The sequence below is a fragment of the Papio anubis genome, chromosome 8 (genome assembly GCF_008728515.1).
Source record: "Papio anubis isolate 15944 chromosome 8, Panubis1.0, whole genome shotgun sequence".
Taxonomy (NCBI): Eukaryota; Metazoa; Chordata; class Mammalia; order Primates; family Cercopithecidae; genus Papio; species Papio anubis.
Genome location: NC_044983.1, coordinates 26645207 through 26669224, shown reverse-complemented (window position 1 = coordinate 26669224; position 24018 = coordinate 26645207). Strand labels below are relative to the sequence as shown.

At 42.6% G+C, this 24018-nt stretch overlaps 1 protein-coding gene across 7 annotated transcripts in view; it reads left to right on the top strand.

Annotated features, from left to right (window-relative positions):
• The window catches only part of FBXO16 (F-box protein 16), a 61682-nt gene that overhangs the window by 32116 nt on the left and 5548 nt on the right, over positions 1 to 24018 (top strand). For 4 of the 7 annotated variants that reach the window (XM_009212767.4, XM_009212766.4, XM_009212764.4 and 1 more), the window contains exons 5-7: positions 1072 to 1236; positions 5138 to 5370; positions 10345 to 10447. In XM_009212767.4, coding sequence (XP_009211031.1) covers positions 1072 to 1236; positions 5138 to 5370; positions 10345 to 10447 — 501 coding nt within the window. Of the gene's footprint in view, positions 1 to 1071; positions 1237 to 5137; positions 5371 to 6697; positions 7214 to 10344; positions 10448 to 20833; positions 21784 to 24018 lie in introns of those variants that run through there. The other 3 variants (XM_009212765.4, XM_017961891.3, XM_009212768.4) reach the window with 3 other exon arrangements.

Below are 24018 nucleotides of genomic sequence, written 5' to 3'. Positions count from 1 at the left end.
CTTTATATGTGAACTTGATCCTAGTTTCTGGCAAGACTTATTCAAACCCTTGGGTAAATTATTATAAATATTGCTACACATAGTAGGGCCATCTCCGCCATTTGCTGGATGGGTGGAATTAGCCATAATGCTCTGGAACTGGTATGTACAGAATAAATGCTTTCTGCTTTGTGGAATCCTAAAGGCTCTATACATCACATGGTATCAGTGATTATATTTCATTATAACATTTATATTTAGTGAAATTGAAAGAATGGAGGTGATATGGTTTGGCTATGTCCCCACCCAAGTCTCATCTTGAATTGTAGCTCCCATAATTCCCACGTGTTGTGGGAAGAACCCAGGGGGAGAAAATTGAATCATGGGGATGGTTTCCCCCATACTGTTCTCATGGTAGTGAGTCACTCTTATGAGATCTGATGGTTTTATAAAGGTTTCCCCTTTTGCTTGGCTTTCGTTCCCTCTTGCCTGCCGCCATGTAAGACATGACTTTTGCCTTCCACCATGATTGTGAGGCCTCCCCAGCCACATGGAACTGCGAGTGCATTAAACCTCTTTCTCTTTATAGATTACGCAGTCTTGGTATGTTTTTATCAGCAATGTGAAAACAGACTAAGGTAGGAGGGAAAAGGAAGCACACCATGAAAAGAATAAATAAAGTGCAGACCCAAGTTTATATAATCCTTATACATCTTTTACATGACCTTTGGAAACCTCTGGAAAGTTCCAAAGTCTATCTGAGCCCCAATTTCCTCATTGGCAATATGAGAGTAATAATTGTACTTACCTCCCTAGGTTGCTATGAAGATAATTAATAGGTGCTCCATAAATATTAATTGACTCTGATTCTAAATCTGAATTAGAATTTAAAGCAAATGCTAATTTACTTTAAATCTGCCTGGGTAGGAAACACTTCAGGTAGGAGGTGACCATTTAAGCTATGGTTTGGAGGCAAAGGACAAAAAAAGTTATCTCAGGCCCAGGATGACAGTTCAAACCCTAGAGAAAGTGGGCATATAAACTGAGGGGGTTGTTCGATTTGGTTTTGTTTAATTGTAATTGTTTTTCCAGGTGTGCTGGCATTGGAAGAACCTAGCCGAGCTGGATCAGCTCTGGATGCTGAAATGTTTACGGTTTAACTGGTACATCAATTTCTCTCCAACTCCCTTTGAGCAGGGGATCTGGAAGAAGCACTATATTCAAATGGTGAAAGAACTTCATGTTACCAAGCCTAAGGTGAATTTTAGACCAAAAGCCGCAAGCTTGCCAACATTGACTCTTTGCAAATTCTAGAACTAAGAATAAAGGATCAGATTGGAAATTGGGGAAGGGAGGTAGTTCAAAGGACATATACTGTGATTTCAACATTCTCCTTTCCTGAGATTTGATAGTTGTTTTCAAGACATTCATGTTAGTTGAGAGCCCTCATTTGCCACTCCCAAACCACAGTTGCATCCAGGCGGTTAGGACCACGGAACTTTTTCTCTGTCCAGGTCCCTGGTTTCTGTGTCTCTGACAGTGACATCAGACGGTTCTTACATGGGAACTCTGTGGGTAATGTGAAGTATTTGTTACCTATGGGTCTTCAAGTTTTACTTTACTAATTCAAATTTTCTGTGATTGTACCAGGTGAGCTGAAGTTTATTTTTGTATCGTTTATAAGGAAAAGTTTTCTAATAAATGAGTCATCAGGGAAGGGCCCCATGGGCATATTAGAATTCTTAGTTTTTGCTAGGAACTAAGCAATGTAGAGCATTTACATATATTAATAAAAAGTAAATAATTCAAGAATAATGTTTTCTAGTGGCTTCCTATGCATTCTAACCAATGCTTATATTCATTCGTATAGTCCCAGCTAATGAGATAATTTATGGGAAAATTTTATGAGCCCTTTGTTTATAGTATTATCTATACACATGCAGAGTTGTGCATAATTTTGTACAATAGATGAGTTCCTGAAAAATTATGTGTAAATTACATTTTTAAAATGATTTTTAAAACCACAGGGGTATTAAAGCTAGTGAAAAAAACAGCAATGAATCCTGTTAAAATTGGAGAATCCTTTTGAAATATGAACAGTCAACTCCTAGCTTGCTTATTTCAGTTTAGGCTTTATTGTGTTTTCTTGAAATAGGCTCCATCTACACTTAATACAGTAATAAACTATGCATAATTAATATTGTTACAATTGCAATGATAAAAGTCTTCCTGATTTCAGTAATTGGTATGCTCCATGAGGATTTCTTTTAAAAAGAGAGTTTTAAGTGAAGAATTTTTAAAGTTCTCTTGAAAATTCCCGTAGCTCTGACTCCTTTCCTAGTGAGACTTCTCCTGCATCTCATTCTCAGGAAGCAATAGTGGAAGCTCAGGCTGTTCAGGGGCAGAGGAGAGAAAAGTGATTAACCAACTAGTAAAATGAAAAGAAGTTGTGAGTTTTTTATATATATACATATATAACTGACTTTGGGGCCAGGCACAGTGATTTATGCCTATAATCCCAGCACTTTGGGAGGCTATGGCAGGAGGATTGCTTGAGGCCAGGAGTTTGAGACCAGCTTATATAAGATAGGAAGACCCTGTCTCTACAGAAAATTTAAAAATTAGCTGGGTGCAGTAGCACACTCTTGCAGTTCCAGCTACTTGGGAGGCTGAGTTGGGAGGATCACTTGAGCTCAGAAGGTTGAGGCTGCAGTGTGCTGTGGTTGTGCCACACTCCAGCCTGGGTGACAGTGCAAGACTCTGTCTCAAAAAAAAAAAAAAAATTAGTTGGGCGTGGTGGCATGCACCTGTAATCCCAACTACTCAGGAGGCTGAGGCAGGAGGATCACTTGAACCTGGGAGCTGGAGGTTGCAGTGAGCTGAGATCGAGCCACTGTACTACATCCTGGGCGATAGAGCAAGACTGTCTCAAAAAAAAAAAAAAAAAAAAAAAAAATTCAATGTAATTCACGAAATAAAAGAGAAAAAAGTGCATGTTTCAGCAGCACATATACTAAAATTGGAACGATGCAGAGAAGACATGCAAATTCATGAAGCAGTCCATATTTTTTTAAAGAGAGGAAAGATATATGATCACTTCAATATATCCAAACAAAAGCATTTAACAAAATTCAACATCTATTCATGATTAGGAAAATTCTCAAAAAGACTCCAGGCGATGTGAACAAAAATTTTGTTTACTTAATACAAATAAGTTATCACAGGTTTCACTATTACCTATTTTGTTAAAGTGTAAGTATTTTGTACTATACAGAATTAATGATTTTTTACATATGACTACTAGCATTTATGCCTAAAATTTTCCCCGAAGTTATTTTTTATTATCATATATTATTTATTCCCAGCAGTATTAAACTAGACCTCTTCCAGCAAAAACAGATTTAATTCAATATAAGCTCAGGGAAATGAAATGAATGTCCATTCTGAATGAGACTTGCACAAAATACTGAATACTAAACCAATAATGAGCTATCAATTTTGTAAATATGAAATGTCTTCTTAATCTGCTTCTAGGTTACAGTCATTCATTGAATAAACAAATTTCACTCTGTCGCCCAGGCTAGAGTGCAGTGGCGCGATCTCGACTCACTGCAACCTCTGCCTCCGGGGTTCAAGCGATTCTCCTGCCTCAGCCTCCCCAGTAGCTGGGATTACAGGCATGCACCACCACGCCTGGCTAATATTTTTGTATTTTCGCCTGGCTAATTTTTTTGTATTTTCGGTAGAGACAGGGTTTCACCATGTTGGCCAGACTAGTCTAGAACTCCTGACCTCACATGATCCACCCTCCTCAGCCTCCCAAAGTGCTGGGATTACAGGCATGAGCCATCACGCCCAGCCTGAATAAATATTTATTAAACACTGTTGTGAGCTAGGTGCTAAACATAGAAAGACCCCAGCCCTGCTTTCACAGACTAGTCTAGTAGCCCAGGACATAGAAAAATAAACAAATAATTACAACACTGAGTACTAAAGCGTTATCCAATAGAATTGTATACAAAGAGCTGTTGAAACAAGGATGAGAAACTAACTGATTATGCTTGGAGGAACTGAGGAATTTCTTGATTTTCACCAACAATGGAAGCAAAGTGATTTACCAAGCAAAGCTTCCTTAATCTCTTAATGAACAAAAATTAAGCCCTTAGTGGCTTCTCAACTTACCAATAGTACTTTCCTTAGGCTACAACCACATAAAAACATTATGAATTTCACAGACACGAGACAGGCTTTCAGTTTTGGAGATTAAAGCAGAAGTATTCTTTGGGAGTGGTTGAGGTTTTGATAATTGATAAAATTTCTAGTCTACGTCTCTACAACTCAAAGTTGTTTCTATAAGTTGTTTCTATGTGTTAGAGGTCATGAGAGCTGGAGTACTTTTTTGGGGGAATGTGTACTTTTTATGAATAAATTAGCTGCAGTTGTGACAAACTAGACAATGGTATGGTAGAAGAGTAGGATAGGGAGGTCTTATATATGGGCTTGAAGCAAGACAGTTCTGTATTCAAATTCTGGCCCTCCAACTTACTACTTTTGTAGTAGTGGGCAAATTAATTAGTTTGTTCTATATTCTATTTCCTCTTCTGCAAAACAGAAGTAGTAATGATTACCTTATAGAGTTATTGTGAAGGTTAAACAATATAATGCATGAAAACTGCCTGGGACAGTGCCTGCAACATGGCAAGTACTCCTGGAGTGGTGGCTGCTATAATCATTGTCACCATGGTAATGGTATAGGATGTTCAATATATTCTTTGTTTTATTGTTGTTGTTGTTATTATAGGGTGCGGTTTTGTTTTTTGTTTGTTTGTTTTTTGAGATGGAGTCTCGCTCTTGTCACCCAGCCTGGAGTGCAATGGCACGATCTTGGCTCACTGCAACCTCCGCCTTCCAGGTTCAAGTGATTCTCCTGCCTCAGCCTCGCGAATGGCTGGGACTACAGGCACCCGCCACCATGCCCAGCTAATTTTTGTATTTTTAGTAGAGATGGGGTTTACCATGTTGGCCAGGCTGGTCTCGAACTCCTGACCTCAGGTGATCCGCCTGCCTTGGCCTCCTAAAGTGCTGGGATTATGGACGTGAGCTACCACACCCAGCGTATTATGGTGTTTTGAGAACATAATTAACTTTCTTCTTCTAGACACCCCCAAAGGATGGATTTGTAATCGCTGACGTTCAACTAGTTACAAGCAATTCTCCAGAGGAAAAACAGTCTCCTTTATCAGCTTTTCGGTCCTCTTCCTCTTTAAGAAAGAAGAATAACTCAGGGCAGAAAGCACTTCCACCCTGGCGATCTTCTGATAAGCATCCAACAGATATCATTCGTTTTAATTACCTAGACAACTGTGACCCCTTGGAGACTGTCTGGCAAGGGTAAGAAGCTCCATGCTCTTCTCAACGTCTTTGTTTTTAGAAATAATTTATTGGCATTTCAGTATATGAAGAGATGAAAATAGAACTTACTGTGAAATACAAAAGCTTTTCAGTACATAGAAGCAAAAAGTAATAGAACAGGATACTAACCATTACTAGCAAATTTGCTCTATTGGTTACAGTATGTTTGCATTTTGTAATAGTAATGATTTAACATTGCTTCTTCTAATTTTTTTTTTTTTTTTTTTTTTGAGACAGTCTCTGACGCTCGCCCAGGCTGGAGTGCAGTGGCGCAATCTCAGCTCACTGCAACCTCCACCTCCCAGGTTCAAGTGATTTTCCTGCTTCAGCCTCCCAAGTAGCTGGGACTACAGGCGGCTGCTACCATGCCCAGCTAATTTTTGTATTTTTAGTAGAGACAAGGGTTTCACCATGTTGACCAGGTTGGTCTTGAACTCCTGACCTCAGGTGATCCACATGCCTCGGCCTCCCAAAGTGCTGGGATCACAGGCATGAGCCACTGTGCCTGGCTTCTTCTAATATTTTAATATTAAATTGCAATCCAGCACCAAAGGGTTCATTCTAGCCGTTATTCTTTCTGTATTTGTACCTCCCTTTTCTGATGGTAAGAAACCTGACACTCATTAGATTTACTGATTGTATTTTCTATATATATATATGTATGTATGTATGTATATATACTTATAAATAAATTCTGAAAGTAAAGCTGGGTAAGGTGGCATGTGTCTGTAATCCTAGCACTTTGGGAGGCCGAGGCAGGAGGATCACTGGAGCCTAGAAGTTTGAGACGAGCCTGGGCAACACAGCTAGACCCTATCTCAAAAAAAAAAAAAAAAAAGAGAGAGAGATAGAGAGATAGAAAGAGAGAAAGAAAACAAAGAAAAAATATTTTTGGTTCTTTGACAAACACACCAGAAATCTCTTCATGAGTATCTTTCAAACCTAGAAACATCCTGTCAGGAGCCAATAGGGCTCTAGTACAATATCTTAAGCTGAAAGTGACTCTTCAGCTCTCCCCAAAGATGTGGAATATGTGAAACAGCCTTGGATCTTTCAGGTTTCCTGGTGGAGCTCCTTTGTTGTTTATTTAAATATTATACTTCAAAGAAGAAGGCTGGGTGAGTGCAGGGATGGAAGTGCCTCTTTCTTGCTTAAATGTTTCCCTTAGTAAAAGGGCATTACCTTTCACTTCTAGATGAATTAAACACAAATCAAGGACCATTGGATTGGATTTGTCAAGGATTTAGGTCTTTTTAAAAAAGTGCTAAGCCTTTTAAAAAATTATTATTTTTTTTATTTTTTGTAGAATGGGATCTCATTATGTTGCCCAGGCTGGTCTCTAACTCCCAGACTGAAGTGATCAGACTCAAGTGAACCTCTCACCTCGCCCTCCCAAAGTGCTGGGATTACAGGCATGAGCCACCATGCCCGGCTAGTGGTTAGGTCTTCATAAGTTTTGGTGCCTACTGCCGGCATGATGGACAGCGCCAGCCCAGTATGAACCAGCACACAGGTACAAGAAAGGCTGAGGTATTACTCCACAGAGGTCCAATTTCAGAGGCACATAATTGAGATCAGAGTCCTGGGAATGGAGCAAGCCGGAAAGACTGAGCTGGAGTCAGGTTGGTGACAGAAAAATCAAGAGATAGTGCAAAGATTAAACAAATGAAACGGAGCAACCCTGAAGCTCATTTCCCCAAGTAGACCTGACACCCCAGACTTTTCACTCTCTTGATAGCATCTTTTAGGGCACAAAAGTTTTCAATTTTGATGAAGTCCAATTTGTCTAAATTTTTGGTGTCATATCCAAGAAATCATTGCCAAATCCAATGTCATGGCAATTTTCCTGTACATTTTCTTCTAAGAGTTTTGTGTTTTAGTTCCGCGGTTGAGGTCTTTGATCCATTTTGAGTTAATTTTTGCATATGGTATAAAGTTGGGGTCCAACCTCATTGTTTTGCATGTAGATATCCCGTTTCCCCAGCACCATTGTTGAAAAGACTGTCCTTTGCCCCACTGAATAGTCTTAGATGAAAGTCAATAGACCATATATGTGAGGGTTTTAACTCTGGGCTCCTTATTCTATTCTATTGTTCTCTATGTTGGTCTTTACACCAGTATGACACTGTTTTGATTATTGTAGCTCTGTAATAAATTTTAAAACCAGAAAGTGGGAGTCCCCCAATTTTGATCTTCTTTTTGGACATTTATGCAAATCACCCTTCTTTTTTGTTTTTTCTTTTTTTTTTTTTTTTGAGACAGAGTCTTGCTCTGTCACCCAGACTGGAGTGCAGTGGCATGATCTCGGCTCACTGCAACCTCTGCCTCCTGGGTTCAAGCCATTCTCCTCCTCAGCGTCCCTAGTAGCTGGGATTACAGGTGCTCACCACCACGCCCAGCTAATTTTCATATTTTTAGTAGGGACGGGGTTTCACCATGTTGGCCAGGCTGGTCTCGAACTCCTGACCTCTTGCTCCGCACACCTCAGCCTCCCAAAGTGCTGGGATTACAGGCATGAGCCATTGCGCCTGGCCCATATCACCCTTCTTTATTGGGCCAAGGGAGCTGAGCTGAGAGGTTGGAGTGAACTCCCAAAAAGATCAGGCCGGGTGTGGTGGCAAATACCTGTAATCCCAGAACTTTCGGTGGCTGAGGCAGAAATATCATCTGAGTCTAGGAGTTTGAGACCAGCCTGGGCAACATAGCAAGAACCTGTCTCTATAAAAATAAAATAAAATTTGCCAAATGTGATGGTGCATGCCCGTAGTCCCAGCTACTCAGGAGGTTGAAATGGGAAGATTGCTTGAGCCCAGGAAGTGGAGGCTGCAGTGAGCCATGGTTGTGCCACTGCACTTCAGCCTGGGTGATGGAGCAAGACCTTGTCTCAAGAAAAAAAAAAAAAAAACAGAAGCCTACATAGCAATATACATGCATTTGATCTACATGTCACTTCAGCATTTTCTTTTCTTTTGTTTTCTCCATAGATTTCCCCTCTGTCCTTTTTTTTTTTTTTTTCCTTGCAATTTATTTGTTATAGCTATCAGACCATTTATCCTGGAGAGCTTCTCACATTCTGGATTTTGTTGATTGCACCGCCCACATGCATTTTAACAGGTTCTTCTGTCCCCTGTACCTGGCTATACTGAGAGTCAGACCTAGAGGCTTATGTATATACTGAACAGGGATATGTACTTCCGTCACAACGCCCATCATTTCTGGTTGTCTCTCTTGTGTTGGTAGCCATGGATACTCATCGCCTAGATCTATTACATCAGGCAAACTTTTCCTGTAAATGGCAAGGCAGGAAATATTTTAGTCTTTGCAGGGCATATGGTCTCTGTCACAGCTGCTCAACTCTGCCATTGTAGCCTGAATATAGTAATAGACGATGTGCAAGAAATAAGCATGACTATGTTCCAATAAAACTTTACTTACAGAAACAGGTGGCAGACTGGCTTGAGCCTGTGGGCTGTGGTTGGAGGATCCTTACTTTATCCTAATATATACAGGAGTTTTAGAAAACAAATGCTAATATTAAAGCAAGTGATGTGATTACTGAAAACAGTTTGACTTCCCTGTCTGTGTTTTTATCTCTCAGATATATTCTATCAAGAATATTCAGACAAATTACTGCATTAAACTCACATGAAGTAACTCCTTTGTGTGTAGTAATGCCACCAACTCAATAGATAATATGTATGTTTCATTTTGCTTTTCAGATTTTAGATATTTTTCAGTTCATTTTATTTTATGATTTTGAGAAAAATTTAGATGGTTCCAAAATTAAATATACAAAATAAGCTATACTTGGAGAAATCTAACTTTTGGTCCCTGTTCCTCCGTATTACTTGTTCCTTTTTTTTAATTTTCTTTCTTTTTTCTTTTTTGTTTGATTTAGGGTCTCTGTTGCCCAGGCTAGAGCACAGTAGCGTAGTCATGGCTAACTGCAGCCTGGACCTCCAGGGCTCAAGCGATCCTCCCACCTTAGCCTTCTGAGTCATTGAAACTACAGGCATGCACCACCATGCCCAGCTAAATTTTTTAATTTTTTGTAGAGATAGGGTCTCACTGTGTTGCCCAGGTGGGTCTCAAACTCCTGCACTCAAGTTATCCTTCCCCCTCGCTTTCCAAAGAGCTGGGGTTACGGACATGAGTCACCGTGCCCAGCTCACATTCCCTGTTTTTGATCAGTTCACATGGGAATCCTACTTGTAGGTAACTGTTTTTCATTTTATGGTTTGATCTTTCCATTTTATTTATTTATTTATTTATTTTTTGAGATGGAGTCTCACTCTGTCGCCCAGGCTGAAGTACAGTGGTACGATCTCGGCTCACTGCAACCTCTGCTTCCTGGGTTCGAGTGATTCTCCTGCTTCAGCCTCCCAAGTAGCTGGGACTAGAGGTGTGTGCCACCACGCCTGGCTAATTTTTGTATTTTTAGTAGAGATGGGGTTTCACCATGTTGGCCAGGCTAGTCTCAAACTCCTGACCTCAGGTGATCCACCCGCCTTGGCCTCCCAAAGTGCTGGGATTACAGGCGTGAGCCACCCCACCTGGCCATAATCCTTCCATTTTAAAAAGTACAAGTAAATATATATGCACAATATGTAGAGGCAGAGATCTTAATACCTTCTTGAAATGAATGGCAGCACACAGTACATACCGTCTCATCCACCCTTCTTTCTTCATGTAACAGTATATCCTGGAGATCCTTCTACAGTTGAATATAGAAACATCCTACCTTCCTTTTGCAGCTCATAGTACTGCATTGTGTGGAGATGCCAGAGTTGATTCAACTAGTTCTCTATTGATAGATATTTGGCTTATTTCCAGTTAAGTGGAGACAATCTTTTAAATCACGGCAACAACAAACTCAAACAGACAAATAGCTATGCAAACCACCGAGTGTTAAAAAGATACTTTATAATTTCCCCACTGCTTTCCAATTTACAGAAGAAAAAAAAGAAACGAAATGACCCCAGATTTCAGCCGACAGTCACATGATAAGAAAAATAAGTTGCAGGACAGAACTAGGCTAAGAAAAGCACAATCAATGGTAAGTATTGTTTATAAAAGATTCGTCACCATAACACTAATGAAAATCTCCAGATCTCTAATACTATTTGCAAAATTGAATTCGTTTATTTAATCAGAATCATGGAGTGGTGATTAAATTCGGGTTTCTGACACTGACAGACAGAGAAGCCATGACCTTGAAGATACACTTTATTTAATCTCTCGGAGCCTCTGTTTTCTCATCTGTTTTAAAAAAAAAAAAAAAAGACTGGATGAACTGATGTGTATGAAATTGCTTTGAAAACTGTATGATATAAGGGGAGTATTTTTGTTTGTTTGTTTGTTTGTTTAAGACAGAGTCTTGCACTTGTTTCCCTGGCTGGAGTGCAATGGCGTGATTTCGACTCACTGCAACCTCCGCCTCCTGGGTTCAAGTGATTCTCCTGCCTCAGCCTCCCAAGTAGCTGGGATTACAGGTGCCTCCACCATGCCAAGCTAATTATTGTATTTTTAGTAGAGATGGAGTTTCTCCATGTTGGCCAAACTGGTCTCCAACTGCTGACCTCGGGTAATCCACCTGCCTCAGCCTCCCAAAGTGCTGGGATTACAGGCATGAGCCACCGTTCCTGGCCAAGGGAAGTATTTTTTTTTTTTTTTATCAGTGGTTCTTTTTTCTGCCGAGTCCTTTGGGGCAGGGGGAGGTGCTATCAGAAATTGCTATCTCTAAGTGAAGGAAGGTTCCCCTGATCTAAGTGCATTTAGGCCAGGCATGGTGGCTCACGCCGTTAATCCCAGTACTTTGGGAGACTGAGGCAGGAGGATCACTTGAGGTCAGGAATTCGAGTGCAGTCTGGGCAACACGGCGAAACCCTGTCTCCACTAACAATACAAAAATTAGCTGGGTGTGGTGGCACATGCCTGTGGTGGGTGCGGGGGAAGCAGGAGGATGGCTTGAACCTAGGAGGCAGAGGTTATAGTCAGCCAAGATCGCACCACTGCACTCCAGGCTGAGCAACAGAGTGAGACTGTCTCAAAAAAAAAAAAAAAAAAAGAATAGAAAAAAAAGGAAAATGCATTTAAAGTAACTTTGGAAAACATGAATTAAGAACTTTTCCTTTCCTAATTAAAAAACAGCGAATTGACTACCTAATAAAGCCAGTAATTGTGACTAGGGAGCATTATCATTGCATAGCAGAGTTTCCCAAATCGTGGCTCCGAAGCCCTGTGGATCTTTCAGCACATTATGCAAGTCTTTGGCACGAAGTAGAAAGGACTAAGGGTGAAATTAAAAGTTCATATATAGTAGTAAGGATTTAGAAAAGAGATGAAGATACACACTCAAGGAAAATTAATATAAAATGGATGTCAGCTGGGAGAGGAAACAGTACGTACTCAGGAATAAATCACTTTTATAGCTCTGCTTTAAAGCTCTATTACTTTCTGTTTAAATGTATTTTCAAGTGTTATGTTGCAAAAAAAAAAAAAAAAAGCAGAGAGATGAGCTTCTTTAAACAGGGCCATCTGAATTCTGTAGGGCCAGTTTTGTTGGGCTGGATGAGGCTTATCATAGACGTGTGTACTGATGCCCAAGGGAATGGGGGAGCTTAGAGCAAAGCAGTAAAATTGTCAGTGAAGCCATTAACTGAGAAAAATAACTTTATGAGGCTTATCACATGAGCCATTATGGCGTGCTTCTGCCTGGTCTCCAGGCCGTGATAGGCAAGAAGTGGAAGAGAAGTCCAAGGGAGAATGGGGAATTTGAAGGACAATAAAAATTGATGGTGATGCATGCTGAGAAATTATCAGCACAGTCAGACATTTCTCCTGCTTCGAAAACACAAAACCCAAAGCTAAGCCATCCCCATGGGCTTTTGACATTAACCATCTGTCAAACACTAGCAGGGCTTGCTTAAGTGAAAGCATTCATTATAAATTAAAAAGTTAAGAAGTTGTACTAATTAAGGCTGAAAGGGAAACCAGAGTACGTTAAGCAATGATGGAAGAATTAGCTCTTCGTGAACGGGGCTCTTAAGTGTGTCTGTCTATTCTTGTGTTTTTTTGTAAATATACTAATTATAATCACTATTTATGTTTTGTAGTTTTGATAAAGAGTATAAGGCATCATTAAATCCCCCAAAAAGTATGCTGTGATATATGACTCATGCCGGTGATGAGCTTGCCAAAGACAAGCTTGGCTGTTTGGGATACAAGGCGGGTGTGACTCAGTTCTCCTCTCCACAGGATAGTAGTTCGCCCTCATCAGCCTCCTAAGTGATGCAAGATGATTGTGAAAATGAAGAAATAGGCCGGGCGTGGTGGCTCATGCCTGTAATCCCAGCACTTTGGGAGGCCAAGGTGGGCGGATCACAAGGTCAGGAGATTGAGAGCATCCTGGCTAACACGGTGAAACCCTGTCTCTACTAAAAATACAAAAAAAAAAATTAGCCGGGCGTGGTGGCGCGCGCCTGTAGTCCCAGCTACTCAGGAGGCTGAGGCAGGAGAATTGCTTGAACCCGGGAGGCGGAGGTTGCAGTGAGCCAAAATCACACTACTGCACTCCAGCCTGGGTGACAGAGCGAGACTACGTCTCAAAAAAAAAAAGAAGAAGAAGAGAAGAGGAAATGGGTACTGAGGAAATCCAATCGGGGGAACAAAGGAAAGTGAGGGTAAAACTCTGGTAACTGCAGCCATAGAGTGAATTTGTTACGCCAGACATAGCCCAGGTGTGATTCCAGTGCAGAAAATCATGTATTCATTTGATACATGAATGTTACCAGAAAGGGGCCTGGATCTAGACCCCAAAAGAGAGTTCTTGGATCTTGTGCAAGTTCGTAAAGTGAAAGCAAGTTTCTTAAGAAAGTAAAGAAATAAAAGAATGGCTACCCCATAGAGCAGCTCCGAGGGCTGCTGGTTGCCGATTTTTATGGCTATTTCTCGATTATATGCTAAACAAGGAGTGGATTATTCATGCCTCCCCCTTTTAGACCATATAGGATAATTTTCTGACGTTGCCATGGCATTTGTAAACTGTCATGGTGCTAATGGGAGTGTAGCAGTGAGGATGACCACAGGTCACTCATGTCGCCGTCTTGGTTTTGATAGGTTTTGGCCAGCTTTTTTATTGCAACGTGTTTTATCATTAAGGTCTTTATGACCTGTATCTTGTGCTGACCACCTATCTCATTCTGTGACTTAGAATGCCTTAACCGTCTGGGAATGCAGCCCAGTAGGTTTCAGCCTCATTTTACCCAGCCCCCCTTCAAGATGGAGTTGCTCTGGTTCAAACACCTCTGACAGAAAGTTCCCCCATCATTTAGACAGGTTTATGGAGGAAGATTTCAGGAGGACCTAGAGAAGTGGGTGAGCAGGACAAACTTAGGGGAGCACCTTCTAAAGACAAAGATGAAAGTGACATACCCCCAAACCCTGACCCTCAAACCTAGGAGGTTACCTGAGACCTGAACACTTGAAGATTCCTCGCTCCTATTATCAGGAAAGAGGCTTTGTTAAATGGAAAGGGCAGGAAGAGAGAAGATAATGGGAGAATAAAAGAGGACACGTGGCTGGGGGGCAGTGGCTCATACCTGTCATCCCAGCACTTTGGGAGGCTGAGATGGGAGAATAATTGAGGCCAGGAGTTTGAGACCAGCCTGGGCAACACAGCAAGATCCCATCTCTACAATAAAACGTTTTTGAATTAGCTAGGCATGGCAGGGGCATGCACCTGTAGTTCCAGCTACTCTGGAGGCTGAGGTGGGAGGATCACTTAGGCCCGGGAGTTTGAAGCTGTAGTGAGCCATGATCTCACCACTGCACTCCAGTCTGGGTGACAGAGTGAGACCCTATCTTAAAAAAAAAAAAAAAGTACAGGTAATATTCCTTAGTTCATCTCTCTGGGGATGTGGCTCTCAGATCACTGACACCAGCCTCCCTTTTCGCGTATCATTACTTAAGCCTACAGATGTGAGTGCTCTCTCCAAAAACAGAACCATACTTGGGGAAACGGTTTCACATCTTCCACATGTTGCGGTGAGCTTGTCATGTTTCCTATTCGATGAGTTTGAGTTTTCAAAGCCCGCCCCCTTGCAAGTGTACCTGATTTGCTCTTCTGCTTTTGATTCTAAAGCGGACCCCAAGTGCTGCCTTAGAACCACTTAGTCTAACCATTTTTTGGGGTGAATGATTGATGAACGATGGGCTGGGCAAGGTGGCTTACACGTGTAATCCCAGAACTTTGGGAGGCTGAAGCAGGAGGATCACCTGAGGTCAGGTGGCCAACCTGGTGAAACCCCGTCTCTACTAAAAATACAAAAATTAGCTGGGTGTGGTGGTGGGCACCTGTAATCTTAGCTACCTGGGAGGCTGGGGCAAGGGAATCACTTGAACCCAGGAGGCAGAGGTTACAGTGACTTGAGATCGCACCATTGTGCTCCAGCCAGGGTGACAGAGCAAGACTCTGTCTCAAAAAAAAGAAAAAAGATGGGAATAAAGCTTAGACCTGATTGCTAATCCTTTACAGTTTTGAAGGCTCCTTATGAAAATTATGTAAATGTCAAGACACTCCCATTACAATTAGTTATGAGAACAAGATTCCATATAAAACAAAGCAATTAAAAATATAAACTCCGGCCGGGCACAGTGGCTCATGCCTGTAATCCCAACACTTTGAGAGGCCGAGGAGGGCGGATCACGAAGTCAGGAGATGGAGACTGGCCTGGTCAACATGGTGAAACCCCATCTCTACTAAAAATACAAAAATTAGGCATGGTGGTGCATGCCTGTAATCCCAGCTACTTGGGAGGCCAAGATCACACCACTGCACTCCAGCCTGGGTGACAGAGCAAGACTGTCTCAAAAAAAAAAAACAATATATATATATACACACACATACACACATACACACACATACTGTGGAGTTTATATATATATATGTGTGTATATATATGTGTGTGTATATATATAAATTCCACTGTGTGTGTATATATATGTATATATACATATATATATATAAACTCCACAGTAGTCAGATACCATCTTCATTAAACTTCAAAGATTTTCAACCTTGTGTAAAGACATACAATATATATATTTTTTAATTTTTTTTTTTTTTTTTTGAGACAGAGTTTCGCTCTTGTTGCCTAGGCTGGAGCACAATGGCGCAATCTCGGCTCACTGCAACCTCCACCTCCCAGGTTCAAGTGATTCTCCTGCCTCAGCCTCCCGAGTTGCTGGGACTACAGGCACCTGCCACCACGCTCAGCTAATTTTTGTATTTTTAGTAGAGACGGGATTTCACCATGTTGGCCAGGCTGGTCTCACATTCCTGACCTCAGGTGATCCACCCACCTTGGCCTCCCAAAGTGCTAGGATTACAGGCATGAGCCACTGTGCCCAGCCCTATATTTTAAATTTTAACAGCAGTTCCATGTAATTCTTAGGGAAGAAAGGAGCTGTCTTCTTGAGGGAGAGACTACTAAACTCATAGGGAAGGAGGAGGCCTTGAGAGCAAGGATGTCAGCAGACTCTAGGCCTTCAGAGACAGGGAAAACCTGCTCAACTAGAGATTAGAGGAAGAATTTGTTGTTTCTGCTCCTGGAAGGGAAGAGGAGGAGGAGGAGGAGCGGGAGTAGGGCGGAAAGAGGTAGGAGGAGGAGGAGGAGAGAAGCCAAGATTAGGTAGGGGAGAAAGGTAGGAACAGTATTAGATACCACCTGTTCCAATTAAACCTGTTTGCCGTTACTGGGATGTAAATACCTGCCTCCATCTCTGCAGCAAATTCTACTCCATTTACACATGGAAGCAAGATCTTAGAAGTCTAGAAAGCTAAGAAAATGAACACTCCTTAGGACAATTCACAGAAAATAAGGAGATGGGCTTTGAACTTCCGAGGCCCTGGAATTGGGCTAAGAGGACCCTAGCTGACATCTTGTTTCTTTTCTTTGTTTTTTCCTTTATCAAGTATAAATACAAATACCTCTTGTCTAACACTGAACTTTTACTTGGGAGTTAGGTGTCCTCACTTTCTAGGTCCTGGTTCAGCCACGGATTTCAAAAAGCCTGCCATTTCAGAGCATTCACTTAAATACAAGTAACAAAAGTCTTTAATTGCCTGCTTACTCTAATTGCTTTAGATTAGACCTTATCTTTTTCTGTCCTCTGCTAATTCCAGCCTCTGAAATTACTTTCTTCACCTCTTTCCAGGGATAACTTTACTCTTAGAGTCCTGATTTTTAAAAGTGCTTCTTCACGCTTTCTCACCTTTTTTCCTTCACTCAAAAGAGGAAAAAAAAGAAAAGAAAAGAAAAAACAGGAATATACTCTACAGTGATTCCTGGATCATATTGTGGAATGAACAATGGTTTAAGAATCAGGAAACCCCAGTTCTAGTATCAACTCTGCCACTAATGAGTAGTCACTCAAATCCCCTGAGTCTTTGTTTCCTCATTTATAAAATGAGAGTTTGGTGGGTGCAGTGGCTGGGTAATCCCAGGGACACAGGAGGCTGAGGTGGAAGGATGGTTTGAGGTCAGGAGTTTGAGACCAACCTGGACAACATAGCGAGACCCTGTCTCTACAAAAAAAAATAAAATAATTAGCCAGGCGTGGTGTCGCATGCCTGTAGTCCCAGCCACTTGGGAGGCTGAGGTAGGAGGATCACTTGAGCCCAGGAAGTTAAGGGGGCAGTGAGCCATGATTGTGCCACTGCATTCCAGCCTGGGTGACAGAGCACTTAAATAAATAATAATAATAGTAGTAATAAAATAAAAAAACATTACATTCGTGAATCCTAATTTTAAACCAATACAAACTATTTTCTGTTTCCAATCTTTTTCTTTGAACTTTAGGAAGTATAATGAACCAAAACAGAAGAATTTATAAAACAGTTTCTGTAGAAGGTTCCTTGCAGGCAGTCTTTAATATACTTCTTATCAAATTCTGATGCACTCCTCAGGTATTTGGGGTTTTTAAAATTTAAATTAATTTTTTTTTTTTTTGAGACGGGTCTCACTCTGTCACTCAGGCTGGAGTGCAGTGGTGTGATCACAGCTCACTGCAGCCTCAACAACTCCCAGAGCTCAGGGGATCCTCCCACCTCAGCGTCACAGGTAGCCAGCACCTGTGCACCACAAAGTCTGGCTAATTGTGATTTTTTAGGGGTGTATTTTTTGTAGAAACAGGGTCTCGCTATTTTGCCGGGGCTGGTCCCAAATTCCTGGCCTCAAGCAATCCTCCTGCCTCAGCCTCCCAAAGTGCTGGGATTACAGGAATGAGCCACTCTGCAATGCCAGGTGTTCATTCTATAACAATGTCTGTCTGGTTTGAATGTGCAGAACCAAAAATATCCATGGGAGATATTTTTAATTATTTCATTCAACCAATGAAATTCCTGGGAATTCCATTTGGAAAGAGGAGTAAGAAAGAATATGGGATTTGCAGTCAGACAGACCTGGGTTCTTGTACTAAACAGTATGACTTCGGATGTTACTTAACCTCTCTAAGCCTCAGTTTCTTTGTCTGTAAAATGGGAATAATGACACCTACCTAAATCCCAGGTCTATATTAAGCATGTAATACATGTTTGTGCTGTCATTCAGTATCATATTATTTTTCTATTTTCTTTCTTTCTTTCTTCTTTTTTTTTTTTTTTTGGGGGGGGGGACGGGGTCTCACTCTATGCCCAGGCTAGAGTACAGTGGGGCCATCTCAGCTAACTGCAACCTCTGCCTCCTGGGTTCAAACAATTCTCCTGCCTCAGCCTCCCAAGTAGCTTGGATTACAGCCACTTGCCACCATGCCCGGCTGATTTTTGTACTTTTAGTAGAGATGGGGTTTCACCGTATTGGCCAGACTGGTCTCAAACTCCTGACCTCAAGTAGTCCATTTGCCTCAGCCTCCCAAAGTGCTGGAATTACGGGCATGAGCCACCACACCCAGCCTACTTTGCTTTCTAAGGACACAGATTGGGATGCAAATAGCCTAGGTTCAATGCCCATCGTACCACTATTTTAGTAGTCTGGTGATTTTGGCCAAGTTGTGTAACCTCTCTGAGCCTCTTTTTCCTTATCTGTAAAATGGAGTTAGTAACAAGACTAACTAACGTCACTCAATTGGGAGAAGGATGTAAAGCATTTAGCATAGTACCTAGCTCAAAGCCAGTAGTGGTAATAGTAGTAGTAACAGCAGTAAAAATCATACTAAGCCATCACCCGAGCCCACAATGAAAGACAAGAGAAATCTGATGCTGAGCTGCGGCTGAGAGATAGATGGAGGAGGGACCTGCCAGGCAGCCAGAAAGCGTTGGCGGGAGGCCCTGGTCCATGGAACAAGAGTCTCCTTTTCGCTTTTTCCTTGACCTTTCCCATTTATCTTCTTCTTCCCCCCTTTGTCTTTTCTCTTCCTTACAGTCAGTTTCTTTTCTTTTCTTTTCTTTATTTTTTAGACAGAGTCTCACTCTGTTCCTCAGGCTGGAATGCAGTGGTGCGATCTTGGCTCACTGCAGCCTCCGCCTCCCAGGTTCAAGCAATTCTCATGCCTTAGCCTCCCAAGTAGCTGGGATTCCAGGTGTGCACCACCATGCCTGGCTAATTTTTGTACTTTTAGTAGAGCCAGGGTTTCTCCATGTTGCCCAGGCTGGTCTCGAGCTACTGGTCTCAAGCGATCTGCCTGCTTCAGCCTCCCAAAGTGCTGGGATTACAGATGTGAGCCACCACACCTGGCCCTTATAGTCAGTTTCCACTGTGTAAGAAACAGTTGCATCAATAGCTATGTGGAATGTAAGCCATATATTTTCAGCTCCTGCATGGCCTCCATATAGTCTTGTGCCTGTGTGTGTATTCCTCATCATTGTGGTGGTCCTTGTTTTTTCTTTTTCTTTTTTTAGAGACAGAGTCTCGCTCTGTTGCCCATTCTGGAGTGGAGCAGTGCAATCAGAGCTCACTGCAGCCTTGACCTCCTGGGCTCAAGCGATCTTCCTGCCTTAGCCTCCCAAGTAGCTAGGAATACAGATGCACACCACCACACCTGGCTAATTTTTCAATTTTTTGTAGAGACAGGGTCTCACTATGTTGCCCAGGCTGGTCTTGAACTCCTGGCCAAAAGCAATCCTCCTGCCTTGCCTCCCTGAACACTGGGATGACAGGTGTGGGTCACTGCACCTAGCCAGTGTTTTGTTTTTTACTCCATATTCCTAGACTGAAGAGTACATGTGTGTTGAACTCAGTGCCATGAATTATATGCTATGTGCACTCCACTGCCTGAGAACTACAATCTTGGTTGTTGTTAATTTTTTATACCTAAGAGATGAAAAAGCCTCCTTGGCAAGAATCCTTGGGGCAAAATCAACTGTCAGGCGAGCCCGCTACTTGGAGTCTTTGCATTTCTCCTTTGCCTGGAAGAGAGTTGAGTTTACTTGTTCTGTCTTGTTGCCTCTCGTTTCATCAGGCTATCCGTAATAAATTACTGTGATATTTCCAATGGAAATGATTCTACCTGCTCTCTTCACTGAGCATTTAGACCAATGCCAAATGGCTATTTGTTTTTATTTTAACACAAAATATTTGACACAAATTAACTTCTGTTCAGGACCTACCAGAAGAGAACTGTGTTTGTGATTTATATAATATTATTAGTTATATACATATTTGTTATAACATGCTTTAGTCACTCTTACCATTGGGGTTTAATATATATGTATGTAGGCTGGATGCAGCAGCTTATGCCCATAATCCCAGCACTTCGGGAGGCTGAGGCAGGGGGATCACTTGAGTCCAGGAGTTTGAGACCAGCCTGGGCAACATAATGAGACCCCCTCAGTCTCTACAAAAAATGAAAGTTAGCTAGGTATGGTGGTACACACCTGTGGTCCCAGCTACTGGGGAGGCTCAGGTTGGGGGGATTGGTTGAGCCTGAGAGGTTGAGACTGCAGTGAGTTATGATTGCACCACTGCAATTCAGCCTGGGTGACAGTGAGACCCTCTCTTAAAAAAAAAAAAAAAATATATATATATATATATAACATAAAATAAGATATATGTATGTACCGTGTGTGTGTGTGTGTGTGTGTGTGTGGTGTGTGTTTAGTAATATGGTACTTTACCACAAATTACACTGGAAGTCGATTTTGTAAGACACAGATGTTCACAATGATTACTAACCACCAACCACTCAGACCTTATGGCCTATTTCACCTACTTGGAAGCATGAAAGATATAGTCACATAGTCTTGGATTTAAATTTCAAAACACTGGCTCAAGTTGCTTAGCCTTCCTCTGCAGCTAAAAATATTACCCCAAGGTTACTTAAAAGATAAACACAAAGCCAGGCCTATGGATTCTTTAAAACTGCGTTGGTTATTTCTTTCTAACACCTTGCCTTTATTTCCGCCAGAAGCAAACGCTGGGAGTGAAAGGGAATGTTTTGCTTATAGGTGTTGGCCAAATCGGGGGCCCTCTGGAAGGTGTCCAGACAGGACTGAGCAGCTTTCTGGGCTCCTGATCAGACAGGAGACAGCAGGGGTCCTTCTCCAGAATTCCTAGATGGAAAGTCCTTGAAGCAACTCCATCCTGAGGATTAAGCATCCTCTCAACCGGATGAAGCTGGGACTGGGACTAGCATCAGCCTCTTAGTCCTTCTTCTTAGAGGAAGGCCCCCCCGGGGAGGACCTCCTCAACCATCTCCTCTGCACTCAGAGGCTTTGTCTCTACCCATGACCTCAGCCCCCAACCTGTGCTTTAGGCAATTTACAGGGGTAAGTTTAAACTGTGCTTGCACTGCTAAAACCAATAACTTCTGATTTTATGTTTTTCAAACACAATAATCCATATTTATATACAATATTACCACATCACTCTGATAGCAGCAGGAGGCAGCCAAATGCCTGGGCAGATAGGGGTGGATCCCTGGTGGAATCCCACCACCAACCCGTAGACAGTTGAAAGCCTGAAAGCCATGCTACGAGTCAAATCCACAGACCTACTGAGAATCTGTCTTCCCGTTTGGCGTGCTTTCCCCTGATTGATCCCCAGCCTTCACCTATTTTACATGTACCTACCCTTTTCTAATTGGTTTTCTACACTGTTGTGCCCACCTTTGAATGGTGTCTCTGCTTTAACCTTTTTTGTGTACTCACAAACCAATCAGCATGCACTCCCCATTCTGAGTCCATTAAAAGCCCTGACCCAGCCACATGGGGAGAGAGAAACCACCCAACTGTGGGGGTGGGGAACCTCCTCACCCCTCTGCCTCCCCTCTCCGCTGAGAGCTGCTCTGTCCTCAATAAAATGATCTGCCCTCAGGCCAGGCACGGTGGCTCACACCTATAATCCCAGCACTTTGGGAGGCCAAGGCGGGCAGATCACCTGAGGTCAGGAGTTCAAGACCAGCCTTGCCGACATGGTGAAACCCCGTCTCTACTAAAAACACACACAAAAGAATTAGCTGGATGTGGTGGCAGGTGACTGTAATCCCAGCTACTCGGGAGGCTGAGGCAGGAGAATCATTTGAACCTGGGAGGCAGAGTTTGCGGTGAGCCAGGATCACGCCATTGCACTCCAGCCTGGGCAGAAAGAGTGAAACTCTGTCTCAAAAAAAAAAAAAAAAAAAAAAAAATCTGCCCTCATCACCCTTTATTGTCAGCGTGACCTCATTCTTCTTGGATGCTGGACAAGAGCTTAGGATCCACCGAGTGTGGGTACCCAAAAAGGCTGCCACACTGGCCTTTTGCCCTCACTAGCAGAGGGCAGTTGCCCCACGCGACAGGTGCAGGGGCCAATGAGTGCTAATATACTGCCATCCATTGGGCTATGGACAACGGAACTAAAAGAGCTAATCAGCACACTGACGCCCCCTCTGGGGCTTCAGGGTCGTGGGCACCCTTGTCCAGGAGCCACCACGTTCCCTTGAGGTAACATGCCTGGCCTGGCTGCAGGCCCTGCACATGGAGCTTGCTCCTGTGTTGGTGCTTAGAGTGGCCGACTGGGTTCCGCACTCACTCACTCGCATGCTCCCTCCCGCAAGGGGCTGAGCACAGCAGGCTGAGTAGACAGGGTGCCCCTGCTGCAAGTCTGGCAAAGGGGCCAAGAAAAATCCTGCATCGACTACTCAACTGGGAATCATCATAAAACGTTGAGATGGAGATTTTTTTAAAGGGAGGAGGTGAATCTTCTACAAAGTGAAGACTGTCACAAAAAGTGAAGATGTGGTAAGGTTCTTTACCACATCACAGGCTTGTGGTGAAGAAGAAATGAATTAATAAATGCATGTTAGCACAATGCCTGGCTGTCAGGTATTTGCAGTTATTACCGTCATTGGTATTCCTAGAAGAGGGACTGGCACAAAGCAGGTGCTGTCATTGTTGTTACTATATTTATCTATTTTCCGTATCCACATACTTCTTTACTTAATGTGTTCACTTCACTGATCCTCGGGTTGATCCAGTGGTATTGTTTGCATCAGTGATCATTTGCAGATATCTGCAAATAACATGAATGGAGAACAAACAAAAAAATCAATCAGGGGCCGGGTGCAGTGGCTCACACCTGTAATCCCAGCACTTTGGGAGGCCAAGGTGGGCGAATCACCTGAGGTCAGGGGTTCAAGACCAGCCTGGCCAACATGGTGAAACCCCGCCTCTACCAAAAATACAAAAAGTAGCTGGGCTAATTTGCCACGTGGTGGCAGGCACATGTAATCCCAGCTACTCAGGAGGCTGAGGCAGAAGAATAGCTTGAGCCCAGGAGGCAGAGGTTGCAGTAAGCTGAGATTGCGCCACTGCACTCCAGCCTGGGCACCAGAGTGAGACTCCATCTCAAGAAAAAAAAAAAAAAAAAGAAAGAAAAGAAAAGAAAAAAAAATCAATCAAGGAGTGAAAAACACAGGTCTGTAGACAAGCTAGTATACACAGGCTGTTCCTGTTTCTACCTCTTCTTGGGCCTTAGCCTCCTGTGGGACCCTTGTCTTTCTTGGCCCCTCACCCTCAGTAGCCTCTTGGCATTCTCACCCATTTCTCTGCGCCCAGTAAAATGACATCCAGTCTGAAAATAGGGATTTTCTATCCCCATCTAAAGTTCACTTGCAAGGTGGTTTCAGCCATTGCCCTGAGATGAGAAAGAAGAAGGAAGCATTGGTATGTGTATCATTAATGAACAAGGATTTTACAGGCACTGAACTAGCCCTAGGGAGATAATCATAAGATAACAGCCCCTGCCCTCGAGAACTTCCAGGCTACAAGGGAGAGCTTCTGGCCCAGCAAGGGAAAAGTCCCAGGAATCTGGGGCGGGCAGTTGTATTAAGGTTCTTGCCTCTCCCCAGTGGGACTGGAAACCTAGTGGGAAATGTCAGGTTGGAGGTACCTCAGGGACCACAAGTATACGAGTTCAGAAGAGGTCTGAATAGATGGGCCCGGAGCCCAGGGGAATAGCAGGGCGACAGAAACACATCCAGCCATGGAAGATTCAGGCACTGATTGGCCAGGAAGCGGGCCAAGAACAGAACCCTGGCGAATTCCAATGCCAAACACATTGCCTTGCATTTCTCTTCTATTTCCTTCCCTTTCAAGACACAATAACGGCACATCAGGATATTGTGTAAATACCTCTAGAAAAAGAACAGAAA